The 14,727-nt window shown below is 40.1% G+C and overlaps 1 protein-coding gene across 2 annotated transcripts; it reads left to right on the top strand.

Annotated features, from left to right (window-relative positions):
* The first annotated feature begins 4,272 nt into the window (after positions 1 to 4,272).
* On the top strand, positions 4,273 to 13,509 carry LOC100705999 (G-protein coupled receptor family C group 6 member A-like). Of its 2 annotated transcripts, XR_002056476.2 has the most exons (8): positions 4,273 to 4,569; positions 4,656 to 4,822; positions 5,088 to 5,197; positions 5,621 to 6,361; positions 9,064 to 9,279; positions 9,903 to 10,029; positions 10,201 to 12,957; positions 13,216 to 13,509. XR_002056476.2 is itself a non-coding variant. In XM_019345445.2 (7 exons), exons 1-7 carry the CDS (start codon positions 4,376 to 4,378, stop codon positions 11,355 to 11,357), a joined length of 2,712 nt encoding a protein of 903 aa, XP_019200990.1. In that variant the 5' UTR covers positions 4,273 to 4,375; the 3' UTR covers positions 11,358 to 13,509. The 2 variants fall into 2 exon arrangements, 1 of the variants encoding a protein (XP_019200990.1); XM_019345445.2 differs by having other exon boundaries at positions 10,201 to 13,509.
* Positions 13,510 to 14,727: the final 1,218 nt, after the last annotated feature.

The following is a 14,727-nucleotide window of genomic DNA, read 5'->3' as shown; positions in this document are numbered from 1 at the left end:
CACTTGCATAAATATCTGGAGGGACTACATTTTTGAAAATATCTGAACTGGTGAAACATGACAGTAATGTGAGAAAGCAATGGCACAGAGAAAGTGAAAACACCCCTAAAACTGGGAAGTATATATACTACGTCTTTTTGTATTGACTAATGGTAACATTAGTTTTTGAACCGTGATTCAGAAAACCGCATGCATAGGTAATGAGGTTTAAATTGGCAAAGTTTAAATTAGTACAGAAGACACCTCTGCCGGGAGTACAAAAATTTGGTTTTTGTTTCTTTTTCTTGATAATCTGTCACAAACTAACATGTCATTCCTGTAAGGTTAATCTTTATTGTATTGGATTGTATCATTGGCATAACTACATAATACACTCTAATCTAAAGCTGACAAAACTTGCATAAATAAGAACACTGCCACACTGGGTCCTTGTGCTTGAGAGTAGTGGCACTGTGTCCCCTGAGACTCCCTATCAATCAAAAGCTGACAGTCTTGCCAATAAGTACCTGCTGTAGGTATGTCTGTAAAAGCTGTACTTCCGTCTTACTGTCAAGTCTTATCTTTTTTTTATTTTATGTGGACAACACTTTCTGCTATTTTAAATATCTGAAGAATGACAAAATCTGCTGCTCCCCTCCCTTCTTTTAATGATCTGAGTATGCGCAGGATCCGCAGGTGTCGCAGAGTCCTGTCACTCCTTCAAAACCTGCAGAGAAGCAGGTAGGAGACTGGAAAATCCACCCTGTGCAGACTTTCAACTGACATGACTCCATTTAAGGCCTTACACTTGTGTGAATGCTATTGTAACAAAATGTGGGAAAGCAATGGCACAAAGAAAGTGATAATAGCCTCAAAAACTGGGAAGTACATAGAGTGAGTTGGTTTGTATGAATGGTTATTAACATTAGTTTGTGAACAATATTGCTGATTGAAATACACAGCATGGCTACTTAGTCTGTGTAAAACGTAGCACAACTCCAACATTACGACAAGTAAACGGATTTAAATTGACAGCCTGCTATAATTCTGTTTCACTTTTAATTTGAGTATTTTGATTGTTAGTATTATGCAAACATGTGCTGCACTGTTTGAAATAACTATTTTGCTTTGAACATGACACCTCAGTGTGTCCGCGGGATATTTTACTGTAAGTCACTTTTGCAATTGTAATTATAATGTATGTAAAGCTCTACTTCAGGTTTTTCCCACTAGAATTGAAACTGTGCCCAGGCCACAAACAACAACTACTTCTTCAAACTCACATCATACACATCATATTTCTCTACAGACTGCATGCTTATCTCTTTTATACAGTCTATGCTGCTAATACAAAGTTATTCACAAGAGAATAATGCTCAAGTTTGATATTCGACGGGTTACAAAAGCAGAGAACAACAGGACTGTGGCATCTTATAAAGAAGAAGATACTTTCCACTCCTCATTTATTCACAAGTGGTCACCACGGTCACCACAGCAAGTAGCTCCACGTGCTTGATTTGGCAGATTTTTTACATCAGATGACTTTTGTGACACAGCTTCAGTCAGATGCTCCATGTTCCAGTTTTCATGTTGACATGGTGATTTAAATAAGTAAAGCAGTGCCTTTTAACAGTAAAATCATATGTAATAAAAATAATAAATCTGACTTTCCTTCTTCCATTTTGTACTTTGTACTTGGATTTATTTATCAGAAAAAAACTTGTGATTGTTATATTGTCAGAATCAATAAAGAGACATGTAGTGAAACTGACATTCAGTGCACTGGATAGATGGAGGAATGTTACTGATAACTTGATACTTCTGTTTAACTTCCTCTTTCATGTGTGTGACAGTAGCATAAGGTTGCTCCTTGAACCATTAAAAAAAAGAACTTTTATCTTAGAGAATTTTATGTCTTCTTCATTAGGAGCACTTGTTCAACTGCTTGTTAAGAGAAATATCAGGCATGTAGGCATGGTCAAGACCGAGAAACAAAATGGGAAAGAAATGGCATAGTTGTTGGTGCCAGATGGGATGGTCTGAGTATTTCGAAACTACTGATTTACTGGGAATTTACCACACAACTATCTCTAGTGTTTATAGAGTATGGTCTGAAACAGAGAAAATATCCCGTGAGCAGAAGTTATCTGGCTTTTTGATGTCAGACGAGAATGAAAGATTGCTTTCCACTCATAGGAAGGTGACACTAACTCAAATAGCCACTTGTTACAATTGAGGTATGCAGAAGAGCATCTCTAAATGCTCAACACATTGAACCACTGAACAAATAAGCTATAGAAGCAGAAAACCACACCATGGCTCAGTTTTCTCCTTTTCGCTGTCAGCTAGGAGGAGAAAACTGAGGTTACAATTCACACAGGCTCACCAAAACTGATGAAGATTGGGAAAATGTTGCCTGGTCTGATGAGTCTCTATTTCTACTGTAACATGCAAGTGGTAGGATCACAATTTGGTGCGAACAACATGAAAGAACAGCTCCATCGGGCTGCTGCTGGTATTATAATGTGTAGATGATATTTTCTCTTGCACACTTTGGGCCCTTTGGTATCAATTGAGGATCATTTAAAACCACAGACTACTTGAGTATTATACCTGACCATGTCCATTAATTTATGATCATCTTCTGGTGACTACTTTCAGTAGGATAAAGCACCATATCAGAAGCCTTAAATTTTGTCAGACTGGTTCACTGTACTTAACAAAGAGTGTTTTGTACTCAAATGGCATCCAAGGTCAAGAGATTTCAATCTGAAGTGGAACAGGAAATTCACATCATGATATTTTACAAACAAAGCTGCAGCAACTGTGTGATGCTATCATTTCAATCTGTGAGGAATGTTTCCAGCATGTTGTTGGATCTGTGCCATAAAGAATTAAAGTAGTTCTGAAAGCAAAAGTGAGTCCAACCTGGCAATATCGAGGTGTACCTATTTAAGAGTTTGTGTGGATATTCATTTAGTGACATTGCAAATTTTTTTTTAAGTTTAGCAACAAATAACCAGAAATTAAATTATACAACACATTTTTTGGCACTTGGTAGTGCCAGATTATATGATGTATTATTGCTGAGGGATTACTACCCATTATTAATGATTACTCATTTTAATGGGGCGGCATGATGGTTAGCACCATTGGCTCACAGTAGAAAAGTCCATGGTTAAAATCCAGGCCGGGGACTTTCTTTGTAGAATCTGTACTTGAGTCGTCTCTGGGTACTCATGCTTCCTCTCACAGTCCAAACATGCATAGGGTGGTTAGGTTGATTCTAAATTGTCCATAGGTGTGAATCTGAGCATGAACAGTTGTCTGCCTATCTTTGTTAGCTCTCCAACAAATCGGCAGCCTGTACAGGTTTCACCCAACCTCTTCTCCCGTGGCAGCTGGGATTGGCTCCAGCTCAAGTAGCCCTGAATTGTGTACGTGGAAGAAAATGGATGGACAGCATTTTTATGTGTAAATACACACTTTTAAATCCTCAAAGCGACTGCTAACAACAGCCTTGATGTGAATGTAGTTAAGTAAAAGTATTAGATGTAGTGGAGTATCAAAAAGCATATAAATCTATAAATTAAGGTTAAACGAACTTAGATACTTTCTATGCTTGGATATTTTGTAGCCTTATTTATTTTTAGTAGCAAATTTTCACTTGTATTAATATGATGATATTTTTTACATATTCTGCTTGTGTTCTTTTGTAACAGAACAATTTGGGGTTTTTGTTGAGGCAAGAAAATCAGAAAAGCAGCCAAAAGAGACCAGGAAATGCATGCAGTGCAGAGGTGTGTACAACAAATCTTGTTTAACCTGGTTAAAGATCACAGTCAAAGTCACAAACAAATGTTACAGATAAGACATAAGTTAAGAATTTGGCACCAGAGCCCTCTTACTTCTTTTTTCTTACTTTAGCATCTATAGAATTATTCTTAAGCCTTTTGGGGAAATACCTAGCATTGTCTTGCCAAGTATAGTAGGATAGTATGTCAGTATTATATAAAAGCACGGTCAACAGATTGGTTTACTGAACTGTAAGCCAAATTATCTGTATATACAGTGGATATGAGTCATGTCAATACAACACCTGTCCAAATACTTCATATCTTTCTTTTTTTTTAATCTAACCACTGTGAAACTTATCAGAATAATTACCTGGAAAGGAGCGATAACATTGTCACATTCCATGTCTTGAAGTGACATCAAACCCCATGTGACCATAAAAAGCCAAAAAAAAACAAAACAAAAAGGATAAGCAGTATTTCAAGTTAAAGAGGTTTATCCACAGCTCTGTCTTCTGCAAACACACTGAAGGGATACACACAAATGATTTTTTCAGAGCACGTTTTTGGAGATTCATTGAAGAAAAATTTCTACTTACAAGATGGACAGCTGGAGGAAGATAAAACAATCTTTCAGCTTCTGCATCTATTTTGTAGTTTTATCACACCATGGTACCAAATCCTTCGAACAGGCCACAGCAGAAGGCGACATCATTATTGGAGGATTGTTCCCGATACACGAAAGTGTTAATGTCACTGTGAATTATGATGGCAGTGAAAACCAGATATGTGACAGGTGCTGTTACTCTTTAGCAATGAGTGTCAAAGTGTGTGTTAAATTAGGGTATATTTGTATATAACATATCTGATTGTTTCATACAGGTTTAGCACGGCCAACCTGGTCCAGTCTCTGATAATGGTGCAGGCGCTGGAGGAGATAAATCAGAAGCAAGAGTTGGGGAACCTCACCTTGGGATATCTTATACTTGACTCCTGTGGTGACGTTACTACTGCCCTGAGAAAAATCCCATCCTTTATGAAGGGAAACTGTGAGTACTCTGAGGGGGAAAAAAGTGAAAAATATGAGAATTTTCTGACTAGTCAGTTTGATTAATTCCTTTTTCTTAATTGTTGTTTCATAAAAGTATTATTACTTACATGCTGAAAGTTAAACTTAGTCAAATTTACACCTAAATAAAGAGCAAGTTTTGCCCACAGTTTAGTTAAATGTAAATGTAATTGTTTGTAATTCTACTATCTTAATATAAGTTAATGTAAATCCAAGTAATTGTGTCACTGAATACATTTTTGCAGGTAACACTAGTGCACAGCAGTCTTCCCCTGTCCTTGCTGTCATTGGTGGTTACTACTCAGAGATAGCCATAGCAGTTACAAGGCTACTCAACCTGGAATATATACCCGAGGTATGACTGACTCTTTGGGTCTATTATGATGATGATGATGATGATTATTAGTATTATTATAATCATTATTATTATTATTATTATTATTATTATTAGTAGTAGTAGTAGTAGTATTTATCACTGAATGTAAAGTGTATTATTCAAACAGCAGCAGCTATTATTCAGAGAATAGATGAAATGACCTGATATACCTTTCCATTCAATTTGGAGATAACAGCAGAAGTTCTAGCTTCGCATCAAGAACTGAAAAAAAAAACGTTTATGTACTCAGCTAACAAGCTGTGATAATACAGTGCTTAGTTTTTTCAAACTTATTGTAAAACATAACTATAAATAGCCTTGCAATGTAAAAGAATGAATGCAGGCAGAATATGAATAGCACGTTTCACTTGTCCAAACAATGTTTTGTGATAATTTCCACAGATAAGTTATGGTGCAACTTCTGGCCTTCTAAGTGATAAAACCCGTTTTCCAAGCTTTATGAGGACTGTACCACAAGATGATCACCAAGCTCGTGCCATCTCTGAGATTCTTGATAATAATGGATGGACTTGGGTCGGTGTGCTGACAACCGATGGTGAATATGGTCGCTATATAACTGAGCGGCTCTGGTACTATACAAACCAAAAAGGCATCTGCTTCGCCTTCACCTCTGTTCTTCCAGATGATTTAAATGATTATTCGCTGGGAAAGAGCATTGAGTCTACAGTCAAAACCATCATAGATAATGAAAACGTCAGTGTCATTGTGTCCTTCGCTAAACCAGACCATATGATGTATATTTTTCAAAAACTTCTCAATAATCCTCAAGGAACAAGGAGAGTTTGGTTGGCCAGTGATATTTGGTCGCAATCACCTGAAATACTGAATACAAAAAAACATACCTTGAGTGACATAGGAACAATCATTGGGGTCACTTTTAAATCTGGAAACACAACCAAGTTTGAGCGATATCTCGATGACCTTAATGAAAATCCCAACCACCACAAGAACAACCCATTCTTGTCTACATTGCATGGATTGACTTCATCAGAGGAGTTAAAAACTATGATATATCCATCTGCTGTGTTCAGTATAGAATTGGCGGTTAAAGCAATAGCTCAGGCTGTTGAAGACCTCTGCACTGACAGAGACTGCAAGACAAAACGCTTATCCCCGTTGGAGGTAAATGCACGCACGCACGCACGCACGCACGCACGCACGCACACACACACACACACACACACACACACACACACACACACACTCACTCTCTCTCTCTCTCTCTCTCTCTCTCTCTCTCACTCTACATCAACTTCAAGCCAATAGCACAAGTCACCATCAAGTGCAGGATCTACCAAGGAGATGCTCTGTCCCAACTGCTGTTCTGCATAGGCCTGAACCCCCTCAATGAGATCATTGACAAGACTGGCTACAGATACCGACTACAGAATGGAGCAGTTGTCAGGCATGGATGACATCAAGCTGCCTGCCAAGACTGAATGAGACATTGATTCACTGATCCACACCAGCAGGATATACAGCAATGACACTGGAATGTTGTTCGGACTGGAGAAGTGTAGTCGGATGGTAACAAAGAGAGGGAAGGTAGTCAGAACTGAGGGGATTGAACTACCAGAAGGCAACATTGCAAACATAGGGGACAGTTACAAGTACCTGGGGATCCCGCAGGCGAATGGGAACCATGAAGAGGCCGCTAGGAAAGCTGCAACCACCAAGTACCTGCAGAGGGTCAGGCAAGTCCTGAGGAGTCAGCTGAACGATAAGAACAAGATCCGGGCCATCAACACCTATGCCCTGTCCGTGATCAGGTACCCTGCTGGGGTAATAGGCTGGCCAAAGGAGGAGATAGAAGCCACTGACATAAAGACAAGAAAGCTCCTGACCATGCATGGAGGGTTTCACCCCAAGTCCAGCACCCTGAGGCTGTACGCTAAGCGGAAGGAAGGGGGCCGGGGACTGGTGAGCGTCAGCACCACAGTCCAGGATGAGACAACGAACATCCAAGAATACATTGGGAAGATGGCCCCAACTGACCGAGTGCTCAGTGAATACCTCAGACAGCAGAAACCCAAGAAAGAGGAGGGAGACGAGGAACCATCATGGAAGGACAGGCCCCTGCACGGTATGTACCACTGGCAGATAGAGGAGGTGGCTGATATCCAGAAATCCTACCAGTGGCTGGACAAAGCTGGACTGAAAGACAGCACAGAGGCACTAATCATGGCAGCACAAGAACAAGCTCTGAGTACAAGATCCATAGAGGCTGGGGTCTATCACACCAGGCAAGACCCCAGGTGCAGGCTGTGTAAAGATGCCCCAGAGACAATCCAGCACATAACAGCAGGGTGCAAGATGCTAGCAGGCAGGGCATACATGGAACGCCATAACCAAGTGGCCGGCCGGCATAGTGTACAGGAACATCTGTGCCGAGTATAACCTGGAAGTCCCAAGGTCAAAATGGGAGATGCCCCCAAGGGTGGTGGAGAATGACCGAGCTAAGATCCTGTGGGACTTCCAGATGCAGACGGACAAAATGGTGGTGGCTAACCAACCGGACATAGTGGTGGTAGACAAACAGAAGAAGACGGCCGTAGTGATCGATGTAGCGGTTCCGAATGACAGCAATATCAGGAAGAAGGAACACGAGAAGCTGGAGAAATACCAAGGGCTCAGAGAAGAGCTCGAGAGGATGTGGAGGATGAAGGCAACGGTGGTCCCCGTGGTAATCGGAGCACTAGGTGCGGTGACTCCTAAGCTAGGTGAGTGGCTCCAGCAGATCCCGGGAACAACATCGGAGATCTCTGTCCAGAAGAGCGCAGTCCTGGGAACAGCTACAAGATACTGCGCAGGACCCTCAAGCTCCCAGGCCTCTGGTAGAGGACCCGAGCTTGAAGGATAAACTGCCCGCAGGGGCATGCTGGGTGTTTTTTTTAATATATATATATATATATATATATATATATATATATATATATATATATATATATATATATATATATATATAAAAATATATGGTCTTTGACCAACTTCAAGCCAGTAGCACAAGTTGTCATCAAGTGTGGGGTTTACAATGGAGATCCTCTGTCTCCACTGCTCTTCTGCATGGGCCTGAACCCCCTCAGTGAGATCATTAAAAAGACTGGCTATGGATTCCGACTATGGAATGGAGTAGTCAACAGCCAACTCTTCTACATGGATAAGATCAAGCTTTATGCCAGGAGTGAACGAGACATCAGTTCACTGATCCACACCACTTGATCTACAGCAATAACATCAACGAAGCTTTAGGAGATATAGCTCCTTCTCAGCTGGGCCAGTGACCTCCACACTGGGTGAGTGGCTTTGGCAGATTGCAGGAACAACATCAGAGATCTCTGTCCAGAGAAATGCAGTCCTAGGAACGGCAAAGATATTGCACAGAGACCCCAAGAAGCCAAAAGCTCCCTCCACAGAATTCTCAAGCTGGAGCTTCAAGAAAAAAAAGATCGCCCGCAGGAGAAATGGGGAATATATAGTTGTTCTACCAGCCTTCACTCCCCATGTGTATCAGTGAGCCTTGGTCACTCATGATCCTGTCGCTGTTTCTATTGTTGGACTACTTTTAATAGATACTGACTACTGCAGACCAGGAAAAACCAACAAGAGCTGACGTTTTGGAGATTTTGTGATCCAGTTGTCTTCCTTGCGCTTTGAGGACAAAATGTTGACATGCTCCCTAATATATCCCACCCACTAATAGGTCCTATAATGAAGATATGTCTCTGGTCATGATGTTGTACCTAATCTGTGTGTATGAAGTTTTGTCCTGTCCACTTTAGGTACATCATTTTTAATCAATATTTTCACACACACTGCAATTTCAGTTACGAGGAGCCTTACGGAAGGCAAAGTTCCACATGGATGGGAAAAACTATTCATTTGATCCCCATGGTGACCTCAATGCTGAATACGATATCATCCTATGGAATCAGACTTCAGAGTCTCTAGACGTGCATGACATTGTAGCTCATTACAGTATATTGCAAAGTAGCCTGACTTTCATCTCACAGGAAGCAAGAGATGCTGTCTACATTTACATTGTAAGTATAACATCCATTCATTTTTTTCATTTTTTAAATATTCACATTATCTACAGTCAATGTTGGCAGGATTATCATATTGACCAGTTGGTGGGTCATCCATCAGCCATGTTGAATTGATATTTAAAAGAAAATATTTAAGGTGTGCAAAAGATGACTCTCACCAATTCTGGTGATTCACTAAATATTACTCTAATGGAATGCAGAAATTGATATTTCATGTTATACTATTAACTCTGGTGAGCTCTTGACTTTTGATCTTGCACTGTTAAAGGTAATAATTTGGCTCTCTAATGATTTTGTGAATGGGTGGTTACCCTTGAAATTAAAGGCAATCTGATCATGCTTAGTTGTACTAATAATGGCATACTAACATGCTAACCTAAGTATTTGAATATTACCATTATCATCAGCAAGAACGTAGGTTTGTTTTATTTGTCATGTATTTATCAGTGTCAGTACTCATATTAAGGAGTTTTTCTAAAAAACTGAATGACTGTGTATCCTGGAACAGCTCCTCAGTTTCTTTCTTTCTTTCCTTCCTTCTTTTTTTTGTTCTTATTTTGTTTAAGAGGCAGTTAGCATATAAAAACTTGTGTAATCATGATTCTTTCTTCTCTCAGGGAAACGTGACTTCCAAGTGCACAGACAGCTGTCAGCCTGGCTACAGTAAGACTTCAGTTTCAGGTCAGCCTCATTGCTGCTATCAGTGTGAACCCTGTGCTGAGAACTACTTTTCCAATACCACTGGTATGTATTATTAAAAAAAAGTCAACTCCATTTGTATCAGTTAACTGTAAAATTACATAAAAGCCAAAATAAGTGTTTTAAAATGCTTATATTGCAGTCTATTGCATTGACAGTTCAAGGAATTTGAATCCAACTTAAATATTCTAATGATCTTGTGTTCTTTCTTTTCAGATTCAGAGAAGTGTAATCCTTGTGAAAAAAACTATTACTCCCTAAAAGGCAGTTCAAAGTGTTTGCCAAGAAAAATAGATTTCCTGAAATGGGGTGATGTATATCTTATTGTGCTGCTGTCTTTTACTTCTTTAGGAGCAGTGCTTACCATTGTTGTTGGGATCATCTTCCTTGCACACTGGAATACCCCTGTTGTGCGCTCATCTGTAGGCCCAATCAGCATCATTCTCCTCCTCTCCCTTATGATCACATTTACTAGTGTTATATTATTTGGTGGTCCACCCAATAGCTATCAGTGTCAAGCACGGCAGGTGGTGTTTGGCTTGAGTTTTACCTTGTGTGTCTCCTGCATCATGGTCAAGTCCTTTAAGATCGTCTTAGCCTTTGAGTTTGACCCGGACACTCAAAATGTGCTGAAGAAGCTCTACAAGCCTTACCTTATTATTGCAGTCTGCATGGCAGGTCAAGTGGTTATTGTTACAACGTGGCTTGTACTCAGTCCTCCATCCACTGACTCAGAGATCACACAGGACAACATGAAACTGATATTTTGTAATGAGAAATTAATTCCTGCGTTTGGAGCCATGTTAGCCTATATTGGCCTTTTGGCTCTCATCTGCTTTGGTGTTGCCTATAAAGGACGAAAGTTGCCTGACAGTTACAATGATGCAAAGTTCATCACTTTTGCAATGCTCATTTACTTCATTTCCTGGATCATGTTTGGCCCAGTCTATGTCAATGTCACAGACAAGTACATTCCAGCAGTGGAGATGGTCGTTATCCTCATCTCAGCCTACGGCATCTTGTTTTGTCAATTCTTCACAAAATGCTACATTATTCTGTGTAAGAAGGAAGCAAACACAGAGAAATCGTTCCGCCGGGATATTAGGAATTATTCCAGGGATCGCAAAGGCAGTGAGGATGAGCTGTCATCTAAGGGAATTGAAAACCCTACTTTGTCTTTATCTTTGGAGTCATTGCCAAATTCCCCATTTTCAGGTTCAATCACTGATTGGAGTTCCGTCAGGCAGCCTAGTGTTTCCTCAAACTCTCTCTCCCCAGTGTTGAACCCACAGGAAAACATACTTCAGAACAACCTAAACTCCTCTAAGACCCTAAAGAGAATTTCAAGCTTGCCATCATCACTAATAAAATAATTCACAATTATTAAAAAGGCAACATAATGTTTAGAATTGCAGCACAAAGTGGAATAAATATGAAAGACTGTGCATTTTTAGGACTGCCACTAACATTTTAAGTAATAGATAATAAGCACATTATTTTCTGATTCAGTCAGTTAGTTTGTGTCTTAAAATATGTAATTTCCAACTAATTGTAATGTGTTTGGTCCACACTCTTGATGTGCCAAAAATCCCCAAAACTAATAATATTTAGTTGCTTTCAACAATTTTAGGAATTGACAGTATTCTGCATCTTTAAGTAGATGGCTTGATTGACTGGTTCACAGGAGGATCCTTGCCAAGCCACTACAGACTGTTTATCCATCCATCCATTCTCTTCTGCTTATGCTCATCAGGGCCGCGGGGTGTGCTACTACAGGGTACACCCCGGACAGGTCACCAGCCAGATGCAGTGCTAACACATAGAAACAACCACTCACATTCACACCTATGGACAATTTAGATTCACCAGTTGGGCTTGCTCAGGGTGGTATGGCTGTAAGCTTACAGACTGTTTGTTATTCTTCAAATCATCATTATCTTGCAGATTTATCATTCTATTATTCTGGACTCGTTGAGTCAGAGGGTTAAAGGTCAAAAGAATACAACACAATAAATATAAAGAAAACTTTTAAAAGTGTAAAACATTTGAAAACTTGTAAGCATCTTTCTGCAGTTCTATAGGGCATATTTGTTGGTGGTGCCTTTTAACATTATGTTGATGATTTACTGACACAGATTTGTTACATATTTGAATTTGATTATGTATTCTGTTATATTTTTGTATCTAAAGGCTTAGTGACTATATATAAGAAATACACATATACACTCACCAGCCATTTCATTAGTTTATAACTTTTTTTCCTGGACAGTGTTGGAAACCCTTTTGGCTAACCATAGAGATGGTTGAGTGGGAAAGCCCAGTAGATTAGCAGTTTTTGAAATACTCAGATAAACAACCATGCCATGTTTAACGTAATTTAAATCACTTTTCTACCCCATTCTGATACTTGCTTTGAACTTCAGCAGGTCATCTTGACCATGTCTACATACCTAAATGCCTAGAGTTGTTTAAAAATGATTGGCTGATCAGATGTTTGCATTAACAAGTAGTTGAACAGGTGTACCTTATAAAATGGCCTGTGAGTGTATATGTAAGAATATAACTTTTAGAAAAAATTTTTATCATCTGTTTGTATTCAGTGTATTCGGTTCTTGAAGAGTAGTTCAATTCCTTGTAATTGTTCGGCAGCCTGCCTATCGATCCCACTGATCGGTACCACTTGGACTTTCAGTGTGATTTCAGTTTGAGTGCCAGAGGAAGGAAATATGGTCTACACCTGGGATATGGACATTACTTTTATTTTTATTGCGCAAAAGGACACGAGTGAGATATTAAAGGGAAAACTGCATCCAAAACAGAAACAACTGCATTATGCTGCTAACACAATTTCAGCTGTTTGCAAGCTTTTGCACAGATAGTTTGCTAACGCTATGCTAGTCCAGAACCAAGAGTGATGTTAAAGCTGAATGAATTCCGACCCCAGCCCAGCAGCCAAACCCTGAACTTCAACAGGTAACAAACTGATGAGCAGTCAGACTGTGGTGTCCATTTCTATCTGCTCATATTGCTATAGTAGAATCACTGTGATGATTGGTTTAAAATGTCTCTTTGTGCTGGTTTTCATTTTTGCTCTGTGTTTTCAGCTTTGTGTTCATACCTAAATGCTTACTACTAATGTGTCCTCATTAGGATCAGGATTTGTGTTGGTGTGTGGGACTTTAGCCTCAGGTGTATATTGTTAAATGGTAATTATGAGACAATGCATTGCAGATAATGACCAATGGAGACCGGGAACACCCCACAAGAGCTTCAGTTTTGGAGATGCTCTGACCCAGTCGTCAAACTATCATAATTTGGTCCTTGTCAAACAAGCTCAAATCTTAGGCTTGACAGAATGTTCACTTGCTCCCTAATACATCCAACCCACTAACAGATGCTGTAATGAAGAAATAATCCAATGTTATTCACTTCACCTGTCAGTGGTCATAATGGTGTATCTGATATGTGTATGTTTGTTCTTTCTTGAATCAATTAAAAGGAGAGATAATGTGCAAACATTAAAAACTGTAAAAGAACCATAAATAAAAATACCCTCAGCAGACAGTTTATTAGGCACACCTAGGTTGTATCTTGTTGGACTGTTTGAGGAGCATAGATTCAACATGGTGCTAAAAACATTCCTTTTGGTCCATACTGCTCCATGCTAGGCTAAAAGTTCACCAGACGTAGAGTTTATATTCCTAAAATCCCGCCCCTACTATCTGCCGCGGGAATTCTCAGCTGTGTTTTTGGCTATTGTTTACATTGAGCCACAAGCTAGCTCCGCAGTAGCGCTCTGCAAACTCCATGACGTCATCAGCGCATTAGAGACAACTCATTTAGACGCTGTTTTTATCGTCACTGGTGACTTTAATAAGTGCAGCTTATGGACTGTACACCCAAAACATCACCAGCATGTGGCCATTCCTACCCATGACAAGAACACCCTGGGTCATGTCTACAGTAATATACCCCACATAGCAAAATTGGTATGGCCTGGATCTGGCCCACACAATGTGCTTACACATGGCCCACATACCGCAAAGAATGACGGCCCTTTGGTGGCCCAGATCTGGTTTGCCAGAGGTGGCCCATACATGAGCCAGCACAAGGCCAGTTGCTGACACACCGGTGGTTCTGTGCTGGCCCAGAACAGTTTCAGCTCTGGCTCCAGATGTCAGCCTAATGTGTACCTTAATCAAGCCATGTAATAACAACATGTGCTGGAACATAATAGTGCAAAAGTAACATGACTAAACTCTGTTCACACAGTGAATGGACTGATTCTTATATAGCGCTTTACTACTCTCCCGGATTACTCAAAGTGCTCTATCCAACATGCCACATTCACCCAATCTCTCTAAACTGTGTGCTTCCATGCTACGTTCATACACATTCACACTCTTGACATGCAGACTGGAGGAGCCAGGGATTGAATCACTAACCTTCCGATCAGTAGGTGACCTACTCTACCTCCAGGGCTACAGCCACCCAGTGGGAAACACGAGTAAACCCTCACTAGGTTTTGGATAAAGTGTACACTCACAAACCTGTCAAACCTGCATTTGAAACGTTGGCTTCAACGATGGGTCTTCTAACTAAAATAGGAAAATAAGAACATAAATAGTGCCATCATTGCCAGACCTGGCCCACATCTGGTTGACATACTCCCTGGCATGACACCAGTCAGTCAGAAGTACCAGCTTGATGCCGGATCCGGGCCAGACCTGTTTTCTATGAGCC

This window comes from Oreochromis niloticus, linkage group LG15 (genome assembly GCF_001858045.2).
Source record: "Oreochromis niloticus isolate F11D_XX linkage group LG15, O_niloticus_UMD_NMBU, whole genome shotgun sequence".
Lineage (NCBI taxonomy): Eukaryota > Metazoa > Chordata > Actinopteri > Cichliformes > Cichlidae > Oreochromis > Oreochromis niloticus.
Note: the sequence above shows the minus strand (reverse complement) of the source record. Positions and strands in the feature narration are given on the sequence as shown.

Excerpts from the sequence above, each read along its gene's own strand:
- LOC100705999 (XM_019345445.2), top strand. The coding sequence starts at position 4,376 with ATGGACAGCTGGAGGAAGATAAAACAATCTTTCAGCTTCTGCATCTAT. Across the intron at positions 5,198-5,620 it reads ACCTGGAATATATACCCGAG|ATAAGTTATGGTGCAACTTC; the intron begins GTATGACTGACT and ends TAATTTCCACAG. Across the intron at positions 9,280-9,902 it reads ATGCTGTCTACATTTACATT|GGAAACGTGACTTCCAAGTG; the intron begins GTAAGTATAACA and ends TTCTTCTCTCAG.